Genomic DNA, 22149 nt, shown 5'->3' with positions numbered 1-22149 from the left:
TTAAAGTTAGCACACTGGAAATGCCTAGATGTGTGTGTGTCTGACCATGAGCATCTAGCACTGAGAAGGACAAGGCTGATCAAGCACAGCTGAAGCTCATAGGCTTAAGGACACCCTGGTGCCTGTGTGCACCTATGCCTGGATGATGAAACATCTGTCTGTATTGCACAGTAGGACACTTTACACTGTGGGACAGGAAGTGACTGAGTTTGGGAGACCACATGGTCTAAAGGCTATATAAATTCAGGAGCTTCCAGTGATTGCTTGTGGGTTGTAGTAGGAGAGTTGGTATTCGTGTGTGATCTGTAATATAGCGTTGGTGATTTGTAGCACTGTAAATAAAGATAGCACTTTGGGAGACTCGGCTTGTCTGGTCGTTTATCAGCAGGAGCCGGAGTCAGCGTTTGCTGGAGAGTTCCCGAAGCCTCTGCATTCTTCAGTTCCTGGAAGACATCCAGCTGCTGTTATCTCAACTGGGAGTTGTGAACCACGTTTCTGAATTTGCCAGTCATACTCTGCTGTATGCCAGCATTGGCTATATGGCTCAGATGAGTTGCTGACAATGGGGACTATGATTCAACACATCTGGATCGATTCAGGCTGGGAGGAGGTTGTTCTCTAGTCTCAACTTTAGTATGTCACCTTGATTGATGGGTTAAAGTTTTCTTTTGTAAAGTTGGGATAAAGTGCTCTGCTATTTTTGAAAAGAAAAGAAAATGGTTTTGTTTTTTCAAGCCACCACATACAGTTCTTTACCCTACCCCCATGAATTACCAAGAAATTATTTTAGGCTCAAAAAGTTCACATTTAGCAAGACCACAAAACCACAGGGTTAACTGACTGACTGCCCTGTGTTAATCAGCAATTGCATGAAGCTATTTTCATTTAAAAAACAAAACAAAACAAAAACTAATGTTCCCTCCCTGCTCTGACATGAATCAGGATAGTGTTTTTTAAGAATGCCGATGATTTGAGACTTGAAGACCTTCTGAGAAATATTAGAAAGTCATGGAAGTTGTAGTCTTGAGCAGTTTCTGTTGACTGTAGAGGGAGCAAATGACTGAGAGAGGATATGTGCTGTAATTCCCTTTTAAGGAGACGAACAACAAAATTTTCATATTATTTCATATTTTCATATGCATTTCTCTAAACACGCTGGCTTTGACGCAACACGACATAATCCAATTTCTTTCAGTGGATTATCAATTGTACTTTACCATCCACTGGACTACACTCAGAGTGGAGAGCTGTAATAGGAGAAAGAGTTAATGTACATTGGCTGCAATTCAGAGATCACACAAAATAAAAATTCCATGTACACAGTGGCATTTGTGTGTCAAATTCTGCCTAAAGCAAAATGAGGAGGGCTCTTCAGTGGAAAAGGAAAACCTCATATACAGACCGAGTATCAAGGATTTTGGAGGACAGAGTTTGTTCCCATATTAAGGCAAAATGAGTGGATTATTGTTTCTACTTTACCTAAAGAGACAGGATAAGGGACATTTAATCTATCCTGTTTTCCAGAAAGAGAATAAAGAGTAGAGCAGAGCAAAACAGATAATGAATAGTGATGTTCCAACAATGGGGAGGGAAATAAGAAAATTACTAAAGCTACATCTGCACTGCAGAATAATGCAGTTTGACACTGTTTTAACTGCCATGGCTCCATCCTATGGTATCCTGGGAACTGTAGTTTATTGTGCCACCAGAGCAATCTGATAAAGAATGCTAAATATCTCACACAACTACAAATCCCAGAACTACATAGCATTGACCAATGGAAGTTAAAGCAATGTCAAAGTGCATTATGTCTGCAGTGCAGATGCAGCCTCTGTAAACTAGATCTCCAGGAGTAAGGCTGTCAGAACTCAGGTTTTGGTCCTGAGTGTCCAGGTAAAGCAGCAGTTTGCTACAATTTGTATATTTTAGGGAGGCATGATGAGTACTGCAGTTTGGTAATATATAGAGCAGCATAAAGATTAAATAGTACTGAGTTGAAGGGACCAGTGCCTGGAATTCTATTAGTAAAATATTGCTTTCAGCAGCAGATGACACATGTTGGGATTTAGCAGATTTAGACCAATGATGAAGCAATGCTGATCCATATTACTGCTACAAATTTTTTTCTGAGCTTGGTGAAATTCATTCACCACTGTTGTTGCTGCCAAGAGAAAGGCAGGGTTTTGGAGAACAGTGCCTGAGATTTCTAATCTGTCTCAGCATTTTTTCTAGTGTTTCATCCACCTTAATATATAGTTGATGTTTGTATTTGCATTTTCATCCTAGTTACTCATCTGTCTTCTAGAATCCTCAGCAGATATTTAACCATGGGCGTATTTACAATGTTAACTTATTTGCTGGAGGTAGAGCAAGACTAGCAAGTAAGTTAATAACATCATAAATTATGAAAATGGAAGGCAAGGCTATGAGGAACAAATGTGATGTAATGGTTTGAGTGTTGCACTAGGGCTGTGGAGGATCAAGATTCAAATCCCTGCTCAGTCATGGAAACCATGACCTTGAGCAAGTCACTGTCTTAGCTTCAGAAAAGACTTGAACACACACAAGAGCAGGCTGCTAGAATGAAAAACTAGACAATTCAGCTGCACACAGGTTTGGAATTTCTAACATGTCTAGTAAGGATTGTCAGTATTCAAGATGCTTTTCTGCATGGAGAGAGAGGAAAAATAACTGCAAAGACAGAAGAGGAGCCAACCAGATACAAGTTGGTTTCTTATCAAAGAAACATATGGTGAACTGTCTAAATTTAAACCTATAAAACTACAAATAGGAGCAGCTAAATAAAATGGAAGAAATACTCTTAAACCACAAGTTACAGTATAGGAGGGTTACAATACAACCACTCAGACTTTTTAAAAGCTTATAATAACCTGATCCATAACTTAAACCACTCTAAGTTTCAGTCTCACCAGTTTCTCTGCTCCTCTATATGTTTTCACATTTCACATGCGCATAGCAAAAAGAATAGAAAGGTTTTACTTTTTTTGAATCTCAAGCCCCAGAATCCTCTAGCTAGCCATCATTACCAGTGGTTATGTTGACTTGGGGGGAAGATTCTGAAAATGGTAGTTAAAAAAATTACATTTCCAAAGTTAAGTAAATAAAAAGAGGAGTCCTTGAACTGTGAAACATACCAGGCCATTGAGCCATGGCAGTTAAAGTGGTGTCAAGATGGATTATTTCTGCAGTGTGGATGCAGCCAGAGTGATTTTGCATCATTCTGAAATTTTGTTAGGAAACCAAGCAAAATTCACAGGCAAAGGAAAATGAAACAAGGCCACTAGTGAATTCATAGTTTCTCAGTCAAGACTCATTTTGGTGTGGAAAAGAGGTAAATGTCCCATCGGAAATATGTCTGCAGGGAACCAGACCAGTGGCTCATCCATTGGTGGAACAGTGAAAACGAGTTTGGACAACAGGTGTCCCACATTCCATGACCACATTTTGATACCTGTTTGTATATACTGAAAGAGAGTAATAAAGGTAAGCATACCAACTACAGAATCCAGACATCCTATGAACCAGAGATAGGATTCATGTAGCCTTCCAGATGTTGTGTGAAAGCGAATCCTAACATCCCTCACCATGGGCGATGCTGATCAAGTGTGATTGGAGTTGCAGTCCAGCAACATGGGAAGGGCCGCACAATTCTCATCCCTGCTACATACTAGCAGCAAACTCACTCTCCAAGCCCAGATGCTTATGTAGCCAATATGGCACCATTTACACATAAAGAAGAGATATCAGCAGGATTTGGGGAATACAGATAGTTGGAGATGTCGTGCTTTTTTTTTTTAGAAAAAAATCCCTCAAGATTTAAAAAATGGGAAAAGGTGAGGGAATCACTGAGGACTGGGTGTACTTAGTAGGTACTGCATGTTAAATAACTGCTGAGACTGGGATAGAAAAAGGAAAGGAAAGGAAAGCATGGGGATGAAGACTTTATTTTTTAGCCCATTATTATATTAGTATATTATTTTAGTATATTGTAGTTTTGCGTTTTATTGTTTTGTTCTTGATTGTATATGTCTGGCATTCCACCCTTTGGTGGAAATAAATAAACATTATCATTGTTGTTGTTGTTGTTGTTGTTATACATAATTATTTTAAAAATTGGAGCAGGAAGACAAAATGGACTGTGGAAGAGGGCAAGGGTGTATATTTAACACGTACACACAAACATACAGAGAGTGAGAGAGATGAGTTTACCATCCAGAATAACATAAATGTTTGCCTTACCGAGTGGCATTTTCCAAAGCTCTGGAGAATGAGGCATATTCAGTGGATGAGTGCTCCAGGGAATAAAACCATGTGGCTGCATCCTGCACAATGAGGTTGGTATCTTCTCCCCCTAAAGAGTTTTGGAGAGCCTGGTAGAAGGCTGTTTTGCTGTCGCCACGGCCTTGGGTCTCTTCATATCGCTAGTTAGGGAAGTAAATGGATCATTATCTACCAAGATTCCAAACACTGGGTAAGACCTACCATACTACTTCTATGACTACATCTTCTTCTTCACTTTATGTATTACCCACTTTTTCCCAAACCCAAGGCTAAGAGAAGCTGTAATCCAGATAGCCTTTTCATACTTTACATTGGAGTGGATGAACCCTCAAGGTCCAGAGGCTAATTTTGCACTACCCCCTTTGGAAATCAAGGCACAAGAACCCTGAACCTCATTTTAAAGGAAGTTTGGCTCTTATGGTCCAGGAATAGCATTTTTCCTTTTTGCCAAAAAAATGTTGGGGGTGTAGGGGGGCTCTTTTGGGGGTCCAGATAAGTGGGAGAAGGGATGCATGCAATCTGCGAATTATATTATTCCCCCCACCACCACCCAATGGCATTTTCTAAGAGAAAACCCAAGTTTAGTCTGTTTTGTTTAATTTATATCCCACTTTTCTCCCAATGTGGGACATAAAATGGCATACAATGTAAGTTGAAATAAAATATAGCTAATAAAAAGTTAAATCTATTAAATCTTAAGATCTGCTAGGAGGGCTTTCTTTCGGTCCCACCACCATCACAGGCTCAGTTGGTGAGGAAGTGAGAGAGAGCTTTCTCAGTGGCTGCTCCCACCGTCTGCCATTCTCTTCCATGGAAGGCTAGCCTGGCTCCTTCCCTGTTCTCCTTTCATTGGCAGGTTTTTAATGTGAAATTATTCACAGAGATGCTCCTTATTGGGATGTGTGCTTTATTTTTATTCTACCTTTACCTTTTGTATGCTGTTAAAATATTTTATGCTGTTTTAATGTTATGATTTTAATTGCTTTCATGTTTTGTTGTCAAGCTTTAATGGCTTCTTTTTCTGAGCCACCTTGGGTCCCAGAAATAATCCAATTAAAAGATTAAGATAATTAAAACACATCCAAAAGACAGTAAAAGTATCTTATTCATTAATCTCTATCTTTTTCACTGGTTTGAGTATTGGACTATGAGGGAAAGGTTGAACCCTGCTGAGAAGGGTTCAGTTCCCAGCTCAACCATAAACCTATTGGGTGACCTTGGGTAAGTCACATGCTCTCAGCCTCAGGGAGAGGAAATGGAAAACCTTCTCTAAAGAAATCTTGCCAAGAATACCCCATGATAGGTTCACCTTAGAGTTGCCATAAGTAAAAAATAACTTGAAGGCACACAACAACAGCAACAACAACAGCAACAAGAACTCACACTCATTCATCTCATCCTCCATCTTCCTTTTTCTCCCTTTTCTCTCCCCTATTCTCTCCTCTTTTTCTCCTGGTCACCTTCATTCCCATGGCCATTTCCTACTGATGCCAGGAAAGTTGCCAGAGTAAAAATTGGAGAAGGCTCATCTACCTTGATTTTTTGTGTAGTAGAAAGCATTTCTGCATTTCATTAGTTGTTGCTTGTCATGCAACCAGGACAAAATGTGCCCTTCATACTCTACTGTCATATCAGCAAACCATAATTCAGTCTTTTAAAAACCTTTGTAAGTGCCCTAGTGCAGATCCAAGAAATTGTTACAAACAGTGCCTCAAAAGAATGGACCAAATCGACATGGAGCTGACAACAACCAACAAAACCTAGCAAACCCCAAGGTGCTGTATTATGAGAACACATGCTTCTTTAGAGCAATCTAGAAGAGGCCATAGTCTCACAGTGTCCAACAAATGATAGCTAGGACCAAACCACATCAGAGAGCAAAAGTTATAAATGAAGAAGACATAAGCTAGGAGAGGGATCCAGCAGTTTGCTTTGGCCTGAACCTACTGGGAACGGCAACATTTGATCCCCTCTTTTCCTCTCCCTGCACTAAGTTAAATACAAAGTATGTTTACACTTTCAATTCAGTTTGCAGCATTAAAGTAAGCTAAGAACAAAAGGGGAAAGTGGGAGAAGAGGAGACAAAGTGGAACATTTAAAAAGCAACTTGAAAAGTGAGACGACAGAGGATCGATTGAGGCGGTCCCTGACAAATCCAGAAATTTGGAGGGTACTGGTCTAAAGTTTGTCACAGTTCGCCAGAGAGTAATAATGAGGTTGTCGGAAGTTTCAATGATTGAAATATACTACATGAGCTCAGGTTAAGCTCTCTAGACACACATAGTACAATATATGAATCAGAAATCCAGCCAGCAACAATGAAAGCTGTCAACCATCCACCCCACATTCTCAGCAGAGCCAAGAGTTTTGGGGAGGGCTTTTTCTTCCTTGCTGTTTTAAAAAAAACCTTTAAGATAAAAATATCTTCAAAAACAGAAGGTAAAGCTTATTTATTGCAATGGGTAGGTGCCTTCTACCTCCAAACTGGATTGAATCAGTATTTGAAAAACTGGTAAGCTGAGCATTCCCTCTGCAGTGCTTTCTTGGCAGTAGATGTGTTACTGGCTCAGAAAGCTGCTCTGAATCATCTCTTTCCAAATAATTCCAGAGAAACTGACATCTAATAATAAACCACCTTCATTTCTTATCATTGGCTTGATTCAGTTCAAACTGATACCGCTGTTTCTGCACTCAAAATTACTGTGTGCACCTAGGCCTAGATTTCACATTTGGCAGATCTACATGGTAAATGTGTTTGCACTTTAAATCCACACTTTAAATGGCAGATTAGCTCTCACATGGTGGAATGCTTTTTTTCATATAGGCTAGCCATGTATGCTTCGCCAGAAAGAGGAAAGACATCATTTAAGATACAGATAGTTTTTGACATATATTTTATATAAAGTAATATGATGGGGGAGGGGGGACACTTTATATTTTGTAATGTTAAAATCTGTTTTCTTTTTGTTTGTATTTTGATTTATGTGTGTGTGCTAGTAAAAACATATTTCACAAAGAGATGGCAAAAGAGGAATTTAATTGGCAGAACACTTGTAAATACTACATTTTATTTAAATAGAAAATACCCTCTATTTTGTGCAGGAATATAAACAGAGCTTCAAAATATCATTTTAAGAACATTAATATGATATGAATGTTTGAGACACTTGAGAGACATCAGGCTACATCAGTGTATTAACCTGAACTGTGCTTGGAAAAGTTATTTTTTGACCACAGCTCCTAGAATCCTCCAGCCAGCATAGCCAGCACTACACATGCTGTCTAAGGTATTCTGGTATTTGTAGGCCAGAAAAGTAAATTTTCCAAGTTCTACCCATTTCACCATAGTCTGTTGAGCAAGTGGGACTAGTTGATGGGCAACTTCAAGGGTCCTACAAGCCCTTCTAGGTTCTTTATCATTCAACGAGACTTGAACTAGACAGCTTTTCAAAAAGAGGTCACTTTCTAATAGAGGATTCTCCTCTGTAAAGCAGGACAAGTGGCCATCCTACATCTGGGAAGAAAAACATCGTCACACAAAGAGAATTAGGTAAGTTAGAGAGAAGTCCAGGATTCTTAATTTAAACTATGTGGATTCCACCTTAGCACCCATATAAACCAGTAGTTTTCAAATTTAGTTCTACAGATGTTGGTGGTTTTCAGCACGTGTAACCCAAATAATAGGGCCAATGTTTCATTCTGGGAGTTCTTGGCCAGCAACATTTTGGGAGGTCTACATTTGGGAACCAATGGTGAAAATGATACCACAGAGCTCCCTCCACGTGACACTTTCTGAGTCTGTGAGTTCAGGTTTGGGAGCCCAGGATCCTGCAGGAACAGAGGCCCAAAACACAGTGCAGAAATAATCTAGTTTGAGACCACTTTAACTGCCCTGGCTCAATGCTAGGGAATCCTGGGAACTGTAGTTTATTCTAGCACCAGAGCTCTTTGACAAAGAAGGATAATGTCTCACAAAACTACAATTCCCAGAACCACAGGATTGTGCCTGGGCAGTTAAAGTGATCTGAAACTGGATTATTTCTGCAATGTATTTTGGACCTGAGTTAAATTTTCTGGCCTGAAAATGTATACCAGCCTGTCTTAACCTTTTTACCCTAGAGAAATCATTGAAATAATTTTCAGGTCTCAGTGAACTCCTGCATAAAATTTACTATATCTACAGCTAAAAAATGTTTTACTTTTCCAATCAGGACATCTCACAGAACCCCCTGCAGCTCCTTTTGGAATCTTAGTTCTCCAGGAAATCCTGGTTAAAAAACCCTGGCCTATATGGACTGAAACTCAAGCTAAAAGCCACACAAAAAGTGTATGTAGTGGTATCTTGATAGTTCTTTTGGAACAAAGTTGGAAAATTGTTTGGGGAGTACATGTCCCAGAGACCCCTGCTTGCTAGGTGATACTGGGAGTTGTAGTCCAAGAAGTAACTTACTAAGCTCTGTCCCATATCAATCCCATATCATCATCATGATCATTATCATCTACTCCTCATAAGAAAATCTGATTTAACCATGTTGTTCTCTGAATTTGTTTGCTAGCAGCAACCAACAATGCAGACAAGGAACCATCCAAGAAAGGCATATTGCTTCTCCCTAGTGTATAGTTTTGTATCAGCAGAAGAAAGATCCATTCTTTCTTTTCTTAGCCTGTTTCCATCATAGCAACTATGGTTCTAAATCTGCTTTACAGCTATTTTTTTCTACTTACCTTTATAGCCTTTGCTCGGCTGATCAGGCCATCTTGTTGAGCACTTCCAATGAGCAGGTCAACTTTCAAAGATTGTGGACGCTGCAGAGCTACTGCCAGAGACCCTTGGAGGTAGGACCCATCCACGACTGGACCCCAATACTGAAAAGGCCCACTTATAGCTAGGAGCTGCAATGGGAATCAAGAGACAATCAGTGCTGGGGAAGAAGAGGAAAGACATCGAGGCAATGGTGGCCAATGAAATGAGGCAGAGAATGGTTAGTGGCCACTGGCACTGAGCAGTTCCTGCAGCTAACAGAAAGGAGACCTTCATAATATTACTGAAAGGTATTTTATGAAGACAGACAACTCAGGAAGTGGTTCTCACATCACTGTCCTTGTGCATTGATGGCTAGTATTTACTAGTGCATTCCAAGGCTATCACCAACCCATAGCCACTGGGGTTCCTACTAACCGTTCATCAGTAAGACATCTGCAGCTCCAATCATTGTTGCCTGATCAAGGTGTGAGACATCTTTTCACTCTGTTGCAGCTTAGGGGTAGAGGCCATTTGTTCCTTTCATACCTGATCGCCTATACTGTCTACCTCTGAGCCATGCAATGCTGCCTTCAAACACACAACAGTAGCCCAAATGGACTGTTGTAGTTTGACCGTTAAGGCAAATTGGATTCTTAAAGACTGATGTTACCAGTTAGTCCATTAATGGTGGGCTTACTGATTAGATCAATTTAATTCTATCCTGTTCCCTTTCTAACTTATACTGGTTCTCTGCATTCAATAACAATATTTGATCCATACAAAATAAGAAACTAAAAACTAATTTCAATTGTTAGTCATAATAGCAATAGCAAGTACATTTCTATAGTGCTTATCAGTGAACTAGCACTCCCTAAGTGGTTAAGTCACAGTGAAAGCAGATGCACCGAATCAATGGGAATATGATATTTTAACATTTATGTAAGCTCCATTGATTCAGGCCTACTCTAGTTGGAACAAGCAACCAATGAGGCCTTACAATTCCATTCAGGAAAAAAGAAGAATATTAAATAAATGAATGAATAAATAAATAAATAAACATCAGAGTATATCTACATTACTAAGAGTTTGATAGCCCTTCAAGTTATGACTTCAGTCTACATAGTCCTGGGGTTTTATATAGGTGGGTATTTTGAATTCTCTGCAACAGAGCTCCAGTCTACTTTATACATTAGAGTGTTGCTGTGCACACTTGCATTATGATTTTGTGCATGATTGTTGCTTTAACTTGATATATTTTTCTCTTAATTATTTGAAAATACTTATATGTTGCTTTTCTACTAAAAGAAAGATCAGTAGCTGCCAACATAAAAGGATATTGCTCACTCTTTTAGGCACACACCAGAGCCTGGAAAAGTTACTTTTTTGACAACAGCACCTCATATTCACACTGGCTGGGGAATTCTGGGCATTGCAGCCTCAAATACACATGCACACACTGACTAGATGGTAATTTAAAAAAAAAAACAACAAGCAGAAGATTTCTAGTTTCTACTAAGACCCAGGATAACATTTTCTTTCTACCCACTATGGTGGCCCCTGAAAAACCAACCCATTTTAACTATGCCACCAAAAAAGAAGAAAGAGGTCCACCCTTGTTTGTGCATCATTGAGAGCTTTTGCAGGCAACTGGTGGAGGCAGGATAGAGTTTCTTCACTGCTGTCTGAAGGGCAGCCAAGTTCACGAGCCAAAACAGCAGCCTGCGCCCGTGCTTTCTCTTCACTGATCACTGACATGGGAGAGAACGCAGATCCTCCCTAAAAGGGAGAAAACAGATACCCAAATCAAATATATTGTCAATCCACGTGCCTCCCTAGAGCATATTTCAAAAGCAAAAGAAAAAAAAAATTAAAATCCTGGAAGGATCAATGTATTACTCACAGCAGTCTAGCACATGAAGCAACTGAACACAGAGAGTGAAAATATATATGACCCATGCATTTGTAGCAGCTTCACAGAATGGATCCATCCTATGAAATACCTAGGATTTGTACTTTAGTGAGGTACTTAGAATTCTCTGCTAGAGTTCTAGTATACTAGGGCTGCTACAAAACTCAAGTTCTGTCATTCAAGGCAGTGCATAAACTTGTTCTCCAGAGTTTGTTTTGGACTTCATCTCTCAAAAGTTTCAGCCATCTTGTTTGATGGTCATGGATTATGGGAGCCAAAATTCACAATATAATATCTAGAGAACTAAAGATGAGGGCCACATTACTTGAGCTCTAGTGCACTGAACATTAAATAAACTGACTAAACTAAACATCTCAAGATTCTGCAAGATGGACCCATGGCAATTAAAGTAGTATCAAACAATGCGTAGAGCAAATCCACTTTAAGTGTTGAGCATTATTCACAGCTCTGTCATAACTATGCTTGAATCCCTCTTGGTTGTGTGTGACATAGAGATTAAAATGTAGCAAATGTAATAAAGTGTCTGGTTAAAACTGTTAGGTAGAGGAACTGACTTTTCTGAAGCCGGAGGAGTATTGTTTAAGGTTCCACATATATGGAACCACTGTCAAGGAGATCCAGATAAGAACAGCACTTTAATTTATAGTAGGTCCAGAAACTCACCAGCAACTAATACAATATGTGTGTCACCTATTTGGATTGCCTAGCCCATAACAAGACTTGGTCAACTACACTATTTTAATCAGTTAACATTTCCTTTAAAAAAAAAAACAATTTTTATTACAGGTTCAACACACAGAATCATAGAATCATAGAATCGTAGAGTTGGAAGAGACCGCATCCAGTCCAACCCCATTCTGCCATGCAGGAACTCTCAATCAAAGCATCCTTGACAGGTGGCCATCCAGCCTCTGCTTAATGACCTCCGAGGATGGAAACTCCACTACTAAACAAGCATTTAAATATCCACAAGACAATACTTCACATTATCTTACACCATATCCCCCCACAAAACTTCATAATCTCTAAAATCTGAATATTTCTCCATCCTTTTTTCACTTTTACTTCTATTTCATATTCTATACTGCTCTAGCTTATGTTCTCAACTTAATTATTTCTTCTGTTCACTCCCTTCCAAAACAAGAGTCTTCATTTTCAGACTCTATGTTGATTTTCTTTCTTCAAGGTTGTCATTCTATAATCTGAAGTTCTTGACCATTTTTCATTAAATCTGTCTATCAGCATTTCCATATTATTGTTAGAGACATGCCACTATTAGAGACAGCTCTATATGTCAATCTCCTTATTCTAATCCTTTCTCTGGCCAATCTAGAATGCCCTGGGAAGGGATATAGTTGTGTGCTACTCACATTTCCCATGAAGGTGAATCTGTACAACAGAACATGCTCTTTTGATTCATCTTGTGGTGTGCCTTCTCTTGCATCAGTTCTAACAACATTTTTAACCAGAATGCCTCCCTAGTTCGTGAAATCATAGGTCATGACTCCTGTAGGACAGTGGTTCCATATGTTTTAGATTTCAGTTCCCAGAAGTCTACCCAGTTTGGTCAATCCACATGAATTATGGGAATCAAAGTCCCAAACATCTGGAAGACCAAAGTTTGAGAACCACAGTTATAGAACACATTTTAAACTATGCACTCAGAGGAATGACATTGCAATTCTTTTAAATATGGTATCTACATATTGAAAAAGATACTATTCAGTAATTGCAAAGAGACATTTCCTTGAGATGGAGAGAGTAGAAAATAATCAGGTACCATCTGACCTAGAATAGAAAGGCAAGGTTTCACAAATGAGTCATTCTGAATTTGGAACACTGGTTAACACTCAAGAGTTGTTGAAATTACTACGTCTTTCTTTTTAAAAAGAATAACAAGATAAGACATCCAAAATAAAATTAAAAAATCTGCACAGGGCTATGGCTTACTTTAATCGGAAAACATTCACTACATGAAAATGAACCCACTGGGAACTTTAATTAACACAACTTTGTGTGAATTAATTGTACAAGTATTTGTTCTAGAGTACATATATGGGCATAAAATGGAACTGTAACTTTTTGGCATTTGACATAAATTGTATTTTAATGCAAACTGTGTCTAAGCCTTTTGGTTGGATGCCTTTGCTCTGTGAGTCACTCAGTGCAGCAGGCATGGAAAGTCATCATCCACAAATCCAATCACACTTTCAGTTCTCCCAAATAAATAAAAAAACAAATCACAGTGCCGGGGGAAAAAAAAGATATACCTTGTCATGTGTGAAGGGGAAGCAAATGTTGGGGTTTATCCACTGCCTGCCCTTTCTGCTCCATTACTGTCAGGAACGGTCTCAAGAACCGTTTGGTACAGCACTCCCCCCCCCCCCCTGAATGTGGGTGTCATTACACTCCAAATATAATGAGAAAGAGATGTTGACTCAATCCTGTGCTTTCACCAGATGTCTATGACTCCCACTGGGCCACTTAGTTTTCTGCTGCCCAAAGATTTTGCCCTTTAACTGTCTGCCTTAAAAGTAAACTATTTTAAGAATCTGGAAAACAAAGCAGAGCTCTATGGGTTCCTGATTCATTTAAAGTTAATGGGTGCTATCCAGAGAAAGCTGAGCTTGCCTGGCTCACACCCCATTTCATCACATGAAGGCATTGAAAGCTGACTCCATATGGTGCCCTACTTACTTCTCCTGGTACGGATCTCCATGTGATTCTCTCACGTGGCATGGAGAGACATCATCCCAGAGAAATAGCTTTGTCAGGAATCCCTTGTTATAAGGGATGTTCCACCAGGCTGAAATACCCCAAGGGCCATCATATCTCATCTGATATTGGATGCTAAGCAGGATCAGGATTGGTTGGTACTTGGAATGAGGACATCCAAGAAATACCAGGTGCTGTAGGCAATGACAAATTTTCCTCCTGAGTATTCCTTGCTGAAGGAAAACCTATGAAATTCATGTTGTTGCTGCTGTGTGCCTGAAAGTCATTTCAACTTATGGTGACCCTAAGGTAAACCTATAATGGGGTTTTCTTCTCAAGAGTTGTTCAGAGGAGGTTTGCTATGACCTTCCCCTGAGGCTGAGAGTATGTGATGTGCCCAGGGTCACCCAGTGGGTTTTGTAGCCAAGCTGAGAATTAAACCCTGTTCTCCAGAGTTGTAGTCCAACACTCAAACCACTACACCATGCTGGGTTTAGGAAATTCATAGGGTTTCCATAAGTTGACAGACCACTTGCAAGTAAACACACACACACACACACACACACACTTACTGAAGGATCAAAAAGCTTACCCCTTAAAGGTCTGGCAAGTGTCCCTTTTTATAAGGGATATCCCCTGTTTGAAGGTTGGAAAGCTTTTCCTCCTATATTGATTGAACAGGATACCAATTTTAAATAAATAAATAAATAACTCCTGTATTTTGGGATATGGGCCCTTCATAAATACAGAAATGCATGCTCCATGTAATCTATGAAAAAGTACAATATGTTAATTTCACAGAGAAATATATAGCTAAGTTAACTGAAATCAATACTTTCATTTGTTGTTTAAGTAGAGCATGAACTTATTAACAGTTACAGTATTTCTATATTGTCAACCCTGCATGTCATCTTGACTGTATCTTATTATTATTTTGAAAACCTGGCAACACAACGGTGGTGGATGATGCTGGTTTCTGTGCTACACAGCTATTTTCACACCCATTTAATTTTTATGGCTCCATCCTATGGAATCCCGGGATTTGTAGTTAGCATTCTCTGCCTGGAAGCTCTAGTGTTGTAGTCTAGGGGAGTTTGCTACAATCCTCCAGAAATGAATTTTAAGTACCTTTTTATGCCACAAATCCCAGGATGCTATCAGATGGAACCATCGTAGTTAAAATGGTATCAAACTGCTCTGAGTGCATAACAATCCACATGTCAACTAGAAGAGTCAAATGGAGGGTTGAACACCACGCCAACGTTATTTTGCACTGGGGATGAAAGTTTCAGTCATGAGGGGGAAAAATCAGTTTTATTTATTCCTGGATTCATGTTTCTAAAGCTACAACTTACTTTTGTCCTGAAGAAATGACTTGTGCGCTTTAGCAAATTCTTTCAAAATTAACTGAAATCACATCCTTTCTCATGTGTGCTACTAAATTCACTTGATACAGGATTATGTTGGCCCTACCTGGCAAAGCTTGGAAGCAATGAGTCAGTTACACATTGCATAGTTAACACTTACGCTGTCCAGCGTCTGCTGTTGTTTTCTTTTTAACGTATTCTGCTTGTTTCTATATTACAGCCATTTCTTCATTATTTTTTTAAAAAATAATGTATGTATGCAGAATTTTTTGTGCTCTGTTTTTTAAAAATGTGCTTTAGGCTGTATAGCATCAGTTACGTTTGCTAATCCCTGAAAATATGTTTGAAACAACAGAAAATACTGTTTTATTAAAGGGCGTAATATTCTTTCCTTGTCCTTGGTGGAGCTCCGACTAGAAAGTAGCTAAAGACTTAATAACAAACATGTGCTAGTTCTCTTTTTTAAAATTAATAAATAAATCCACATCCGTTTATTAGCGTTTCCTCCCTTCTTGTTCTTCTGATGACCTCCAGATCAGCCACGTGAGAACACACATTGGAAAATGCCTGAAGTGAAGGTTTTTGCACAAGGAGAAAGCTTTTTCTTGTAGAACACCAAGTCCATTTTGTCTCTTCTTTTATAACTGGAGGGTTCAAATGTGATTTCTTAATAAGTCAGTTTTGGCTCAGGGCAACTTGTTGCTAACCCCATGCAAAGTTTCCAGATGCCGTGCATTTAAAAAAGTTTTAAAAATAATTCAATATCAAACAACAAAATCTTTTGAAAAATCAAGCACAAACACATCTTGAGCAGGACAGCCAAAATGAGAAACATGTTTGGAAGCCCTGTGTGGAATGACTGTAGGTGAAGAGTATGTTTGGCCTGGAGAACTGAAGATTGATTATATGAAAAGCATCTTTAAATACTTGTAAGAATGTCATAAGGCAAATGGACCAACCTAGTTTTGTATGGCTAAGAAGGTAGGGTGCAAACCAATAGATTCAAATGACAAGGAAGGAGATTTCAACTAAATATTAGAAAGAATGTGATGGTAAGAGGTGCCTTGGTGGGTAAGGTGGCCAGTCTTCTGTTCCACAACCTCAGAAGGTGGTAGCCTCTCCTTCACTGGATTTTTTTTAAAGAAATAGCTGAGTTAGTCTCTTGCAGAATAAAAAGAAAGAAGGTAACCACAGAGTCATCTAGATCTACTCCAATCTCCAAAGCCTGAGAGTGCCTGATAAGTGATTGTCCAAAGTTTCCTTTAAAATTCCAACATAAAAAGAAGGAAGGAAGGAGTAGCAAAAGAAGAAAGAAAACGAAACATGGCAACACCTTTAAGACTAACTGGTTTTAAATTTTGCATGAACTTTTATGGAAAGAAGTGCACTTATTCAGATGTACTGCATCCAAAGAAGTAGTTTATATCCATGTGAAAATAAAAAGCAACTAGTCTTAAGGGTGCTGTCACACTTCCCCTCCCTCTTCCTCCTTTTTTATGCTATGCTGAAAATTATTCAAACAGTAAACATACTGGATGGGAGATTCTGGGATCTGCAGTCCAAAAATGTAATGTTTGAATTAAAATAATCACAAACTTTACTTAAGTTCATACAACTGCTGGTGTGTAGAAATGAAAGACGGCATGTGTGTGCTAGAGGTGTAAACCTTTATTTATTTTGCTCTCACAAGAATGATTTCAAAAGTCTTCTTCTTACTAAGTGAGATCTTGAGAGTTTTCTACATTTCTTTATAATTTTTGCATTTCAGGATGTTGCTTGATGAGGGAAAATGCACATAATATTGGGTCTTTTAGGGAGAAAATGTGCAAAAACAATATATGTTATTTTGCTCAAAAATGATTTCTATATAATTTTCCTTCTCCCCATACAAACTTTTTGGGGATAATGATAGTTTTGCAAAAAAAAAAAAGTGCCAAAATATGAGAAATATCACAGGGTACTTAATTCTTCTAAATGGGGGCCAAAGTGCTGCATTGGAGGCTATGATTACTGCCTGTTTTATTGAATCATTTCCTGTATTGCTATGTATTTTATATGTATTATCCTACTAGAGGGGCAGGCTAGCTCCTACAGGCCTCCCTGGAAGAAGTTTACCCATCCATTAAGAAGCCAAGCCCTCCCTCCAGTCCATCTCCCCTGATCCAGGCCTCGGAGGTAGAGAAGAACTGCTGGACCTGATCCCATTCCCCGCCACCACTCCCTTCTCCTTTTGTGTTGTGTCTTTTTAGGTTGTAAGCCTGAGGGCAAGGAACCGCCTAATTAAAAGATTGTATGTACAGCGCTGTGTAAATTTACAGCGCTTTATAAATAAATATTATTATTATTATTATTATTATTAGTAATAATAGTTGCTACATCACTGACATGATACACAACACAGTAGTGAATTGCAATGATGCACAGCAGGGCACCTCACAAGATGTTCCATTCCACAACCAAGTTTCCCATTACAAATTGTGCATTGGAGCAAGTTGCACATGCTGCCTGCTTTGCTTGCAAATGATTCTGACAGCATAGCTATGTCTTTTCTGCCCTCCTGAGAATACAAGGCAGAACTACTGTTGAACAGAAAGATAACAAAAATAAGGGCAACGGAGATTCTAGATAAATTAAAACTAGTAGTAAAAGAGTTCTCATACCTGAGGCCAAACATTGATAGAAACGGGAACTGCAGTCAGGAAATCAGAAGAAGATTAAGAATGGGGAGGGTGGCTATGAAAGTACTAGGAAAGAGTCTAAAATGCAAAGATATACAACGGACCACAAAAGTTAGAATCGTACAAGCCATTGTTTTTCATATTACCATGAATGGGTGTGAGAGCTGGACAGTTAAGAGAGAAGATAGGAAGAAAATAAATTCATTTGAGATGTGATGCTGGAGAAGAGTGCTGAGGATCCTGTGGATGGCCAATGGGTCCTAGAGCAGATCAAGCCAGAAATTTCCCTGGAAGCCAAGATGACAAAACTGAGGCTGTCATACTTTGGACATGTCATGAGAAGGCACAACTCACTGGAAAAAACAATAATGCTAGGAAAGGTGGAGGGAAGCAGAAAGAGAGGAAGGCCACATGCTAGATGGATGGACTCTATTAGGGAGGTCAGGAGTTTGGGTTTGCAAGACCTAAGCAAAGCAGTGGAGGACAGTCTTGAAGATGTCTCATCCACAGGGTTGCCATGGGTCAAAATCGACTCGAGGACAGTTAACAACAAAAAACTTCCCAACAGGATACCAACTGGGGTGTCTGAGGCTGGCACACTATTAGTGGTATACACAACCTTAGGACTGCATATGTTTCTTCTTGGTTGATGAAGAGTTTGGTATTCCCTTCATCTCTCTGCACTAAGCAAAGGCCCTCTGGACCAGCACAGAGCCACTGCAGTCGCCATTGTGGCCATTCCATTCTTAGTCAGGTCAGTGAGAGATTAGAAAAATATCTGGCTACATCCCTGTAGCCAGATGTGAAATAATAACACTATTGATTAAGACCTCTGGAGGACAGTGGCAGAGTGCGTAACCATTTTGTGTCTTACTCAAGGGACATGGCCAGTTAAATCTCCAACCCCCTGTGTACTCACCAGGAAAAGGGTAGCTGGGAGAAGGATCAGTGACTTTATGGTAGGTTTGGGAGTTGGTACACTGGAGCATAGTTCCACAAGCAGAACTACTGTGCTATGCTGGACCATCCAGTGTTTAGGCCATAATGTGTTAAGACACCCTTTCTCATTGAGGTTAACATATGCAAGTATTATGTCCATCTCTGGTGTGCAGATGTGTATTTGTAAGTTACGGAGAGACAGAAAGTGCTGCAGAGAAGATGATCTGCTATGGTAGTTGGGAAATGGCTTTACCTCCTCCTATTGACAAAAAAGGAAGGAAGGAAGGAAGAACGAACATCACTTCTACCCTCTTGAAAATTTGTTGCTCCACTCAAGTTAAGCAATTCTGGGCCACTGGCCTCATAATGAACTTTTGCCTCTGGTTTCAACATTCAGAAGCCCGAATTAACAAATTATGCAGTCACACACATAGTGTCATGAACCATCATTTGTGGAGGAAATGACCAAAAAGATGAAGTAGCTATGCTTGGATTTTGCTGTGTACTTAACACAGTTTTTTCTACAAGACTTCCCGACACAGCCAGAGTCATTTTCTAAAAATAATAATAATAATAAGAAGAAGAAGAAGAAGAAGAAGAAGCTTTATTTGTATACCACTTTTCCGTGGACGATCAAAGCGGTTTCCAATATTTTCTTTCTTACATACTCTCCTGTCACTTCCCATCAGCTGCATGATGTCCTTTTGCCCCCCAAAACTGTTTTTCTTTCACTGGAACAACCCAGAGTAAGAAATGTCTTTCAAAACAAAAAAACTTTTTAAAACAAAAAGAGATCAAAATCATGTGCAGTAAGTGGTTTTTCCCTATTATGTTTTTCACAGAAGGATGTACCAGAGTTTTGAAAGAAGCTAGATGCCCAAAACAGGTTACTTGTATTGAGTTCCCTTTCCCATAAACAAAGGCAGAAATTCTGTGGTGGCTGATGTCCATTACAACTGATGCCATCATGGGTAAACATGTAATTTTCCTACTCTACCGAAATGCATTACTTATATTACATTTAGGGTGCATCTACACTGTAGACATAATGATGCAGTTTGGCATGTCTTTAACTGCCATTATTCCATTCTACAGAATCATGGGATTTATAGTTTTGTGAAGCAACAGCACTCTTTGGCAGAGAAGGCTAAAGATCTTATAAAACTACAAATTCCAGGATTCGATGGGATGGACCTACAGTACTTAAAGTGGTGTCAAATTGCATTATTTCTACAGTATTCACTGTACACAATTAATTAATAAAAGATTGCCTCACTTCTTGTGGTTCCACTGTAACTTTTTAGAAGTTTGTTTTTGTTTGTTTTTTGCCATTATGGGGCCATAGTCTCAATAAATGGTGGAGGGGGTTTCCATACTGGTTTCTGCCATGCCCTCTCTTGTCAATGTTGGGACAACAACAAACAAATTAGGGGAAGTGTGGATATTATTACATAGAGAGCCTTTAGGGCTGAAGTGTGGGGTATAAATACCATAAACAAACAAACAAACAAACAAACAAATAGTGGCTTATAGCATTCAGAGCAACCTCTGTCAACCTTTTTATTCTAGAGGAAATTTGGAAATAACTTTAAGCTGTCAAGGAGCCCCTGTATAAAAATGATTACTGTTCAAAAAGCTTATCTTTTTCCATTCTGATATCTCCCAGAAAACCTAGTGACTTCTTGTGGAACTCTATGGTTCCAGGGTACTTTGGCTGAGGAATCCTGATTCAGTGACTTCCACCAAAAAGTAACCTGAACCAATATTTCATACCTTCCAGCTGTCCTGATTTGGCAGTCTCAGTTAATCCTCTGTTGATCCACTTATCCAGTTGCTTTTAAAATGTTCCAATTTCTCTGTCCTACCCCCACTTTCCCCCTTTATCATCAACTTACTTCAGTTGCTACAAACTCAGGCCCTGTCCAGACCAGCCTGAAAGGCTGGCCTGGGGGCAGAGTCGGGGCATTATACTGCAACGACACACGGCCGACTCTGCCACCCCTCCAGGGCACCCTGATGTCGTGTGCCAGATGCCAGATGACACAGTGCTGGAGGGGTGCCATACAGCCATGCTGCTGTGGTTATGGTGCCCTGGAGGGGGCGCAAAAAGGAACTGCTTTTTACGGCTCCTTTTCGTGCCTCAAAAGGCCAGATTGGGGCTGCAGCATGAGGTTGTCACAGCCCCGATCCAGCTAGGAAAGGGGCAGTGTCCCACCACCTCTTTGGGGTGGTCTGTCCAGCCCCTTGCTTCAGTTGCTGCAAACTGAGTTCAAACTGCAATAGTAGGTTACACTTAATAAACTCAATGGGGGGGGGGGGGGGGGAGAGCAGAGAAAGAGCAGAATTTTGCCCTTCCTGGTGAATAAAAGCAAACTGCTACAACCTCTTTCCAGCCTGTGTGCTCTTCTTCATCTTGACCACACTCTGATGTTGATTGACGTGTTTTGGTTTTATTCACTGGAATGTTGGAGGTTAAGCTATTTTCTTGGCTTCTAGGACTCCCCTCCCCCATTTGAGATTTCAACTCTTCCACATGAAACTGGGTGCTGCAACTGGAAAAGCAATCAAAACCACTCTGTCCCATTTTGAGGCACCTACCACTGCTTCCGGATGAGTTACAGATAGTCCCCACTTTTTGCTCTAGTAACCTCACATTTGGAAATATTGACTCAAAATTCCCTACTGCAACGTGGATAACAAGCAAAAAGAATCCATCAAACTTTGAGTGGGTTCTGCCCCAGTCCTTTAAGAGAGCCAACCAAGGTATTCAGTCCTATCCCCATAGTAAGTATAGCACTATGGATAGCCCCATTAAAGTTCAGGTTAAAATCCAGAGTATATTCTGCACACCGGTAACAATGTGAGCCATCAGTTGTCATGGAAGGACCAACAAAGAACAGGGTGACTCTCTCTACCAAAATGACCCAATGTTTTCCCCCTGGCTTGGCAGTGAATGTGCTGAAAATTTGTAAGGCCTTGGCATTTCCCTGAACCATACTCAGCATTGATCATGTCTGCTGACTCTCCTGTCTACTGCCCACAGTAGAGTCCCAGGCTGGCTTATGGCTTCATGTCATGGCACAGCATGATATCCCAGGCTACTCTAAGATCTCAAATGGGAGGACAGACTACAAATGCTATAAATACTGTAATACCACCAACAAACAAAAGCCACACAGAAATCATCACACAGAGGCAGGGGACATCTGCACAGGATGACTTTGTGGTTCATTCTGCTTACATCCACGGTTTTGGCTGCAATCTCCAAAACCCTGATATGAAATCACAAACCTGCCCCCATGAGCAGCTGGACCACCTCCCAACCCAGCTAAGTCACTAGCAACAGGAACTTTGGCTTATGAAAGTGCGTCAAGTTCTTCCTCATTTCTTGCAAAGGAAGTGTGTGTGTGTGTGTGTGTTGTGTAGCTTGTTTAGCAAGTCTCTGCACTACATGACAGGCTGAACTTCCCCAAA

General features: G+C 39.9%; 1 protein-coding gene across 1 annotated transcript in view; it reads right to left on the bottom strand.

Annotated features, from left to right (window-relative positions):
* TG (thyroglobulin) overlaps positions 1-22149 on the bottom strand; it is a 167032-nt gene that overhangs the window by 13867 nt on the left and 131016 nt on the right. Inside the window, exons 38-40 of the mRNA XM_089517988.1 lie at positions 10658-10822; positions 9028-9195; positions 4261-4442 (exon numbers count right to left, since the gene is read on the bottom strand). Of these exons, the coding sequence (XP_089374114.1) occupies positions 4261-4442; positions 9028-9195; positions 10658-10822 (515 nt within the window). The remainder of the gene's footprint in view (positions 1-4260; positions 4443-9027; positions 9196-10657; positions 10823-22149) is intronic.

Source organism: Sceloporus occidentalis, unplaced genomic scaffold (assembly GCF_023333645.1).
Source record: "Sceloporus occidentalis isolate IW3139 unplaced genomic scaffold, rSceOcc1.0.p SCAF_3, whole genome shotgun sequence".
Classification (NCBI taxonomy): domain Eukaryota; kingdom Metazoa; phylum Chordata; class Lepidosauria; order Squamata; family Phrynosomatidae; genus Sceloporus; species Sceloporus occidentalis.
The sequence above is the reverse complement of the archived record's forward strand: the minus strand, read 5'-3'. Positions and strand labels throughout refer to the sequence as shown.